Source organism: Aureobasidium melanogenum (genome assembly GCF_000721775.1).
Source record: "Aureobasidium melanogenum CBS 110374 unplaced genomic scaffold scaffold_140, whole genome shotgun sequence".
In the NCBI taxonomy this organism is placed as follows: domain Eukaryota; kingdom Fungi; phylum Ascomycota; class Dothideomycetes; order Dothideales; family Saccotheciaceae; genus Aureobasidium; species Aureobasidium melanogenum.
Window position 1 is genome coordinate 1 of NW_024470192.1, and position 1,056 is coordinate 1,056.

The 1,056-nt window shown below is 49.6% G+C and overlaps 1 protein-coding gene across 1 annotated transcript; it reads left to right on the plus strand.

The window, feature by feature from the left end:
* Nucleotides 1–514: 514 nt before the first annotated feature.
* M437DRAFT_89429 (uncharacterized protein) lies at nt 515–783 on the plus strand (the record flags this gene model as incomplete). The annotated part of the gene is made up of 2 exons (XM_041029053.1): nt 515–639; nt 684–783. 2 exons carry the CDS (start codon nt 515–517, stop codon nt 781–783), a joined length of 225 nt encoding a protein of 74 aa, XP_040874483.1.
* Nucleotides 784–1,056: the final 273 nt, after the last annotated feature.

Sequence of the window (1,056 nt, forward strand, 5' to 3'; positions counted from 1 at the left end):
ACAAGGGACGGGAATCTCGAAGCTTTCTCCACTTCCTGCCAAGACACTACTGCCAAGCCAGCAATCATCCCTCTAATCTTGTTCGCACTTTTCCGGTAGATAAATGAAGGCAAGATGTCAAAATTAAGAAAGATGCGCCTGCCTGTTATCCTCGTTCGATCTCGCTCAGAAGAGATATCTCTCGGCCTGTCTCAGCTTCACCTGCATTCTCATTTGAATCTCCATCGCACTGTACCGCCAGCTTCGCGAGCCATAGAAAGAGCGAACGACGGCGTCGTGTTTAGTTAACATCACGAACCATCCAAATGACAACCACGGTTGAAACTTGAGTCCACCAGCTTAAGAGTCGACGCGAGTGAGACCGATTCTACCGCCTTGCCCATCCTCAACTACAGCGTACGCGTCGATGCTTCTTTGCAACAGCGCTATGAATCTGCATTGCAGCAGTCGCACTGCTTAGGGTGCTGCCTTGCATCTAAGTTCATCGTTCTGATCACTTCACGAAACGCCTGTCATGCAGGAGTCACGCCAACCAACTTTCAACCTCCTGAAAGCCGCTCACAACATTCTCGGCTACGGCACAAGACTTTTTGCGTACCTTCGTGGTCAAAAATCAGAGAAGAAGACACAGACTCATGAGTGAGAAAAGAGGCTTGCATACGTTAGTTTGCTAAGTAATCCAGACTCGGGGACGACTACATCTCATCCGACTCTCTGATTAATATTGAGGGTGGGCCGAGAACAGCGCGTTTAGTTCAATTGATCCTGTGGGTTAAAGTCTGAGTCTTGAACGAATCGGCACGTCGTGGCAGCATGGATCAACGAACCCTCTTTGACACCATCGGAAGGTATGACAGAAGCCGTCTCATCTCTACTACTAGGTATTAGGTACTCATGTGACAAAGAACGCTTGGACTCTCTGCCAAGACGAGCTGAGATGGCTCGGCACCTCTCGTGTCTGCTCCTCGATTTTTAGCGCCGAGATCAGCCACGTCGCCTAGGTAACGCGCATGTGACAAATGAGTCTTGGGCGTCACCCACTGACATAGTCAATGA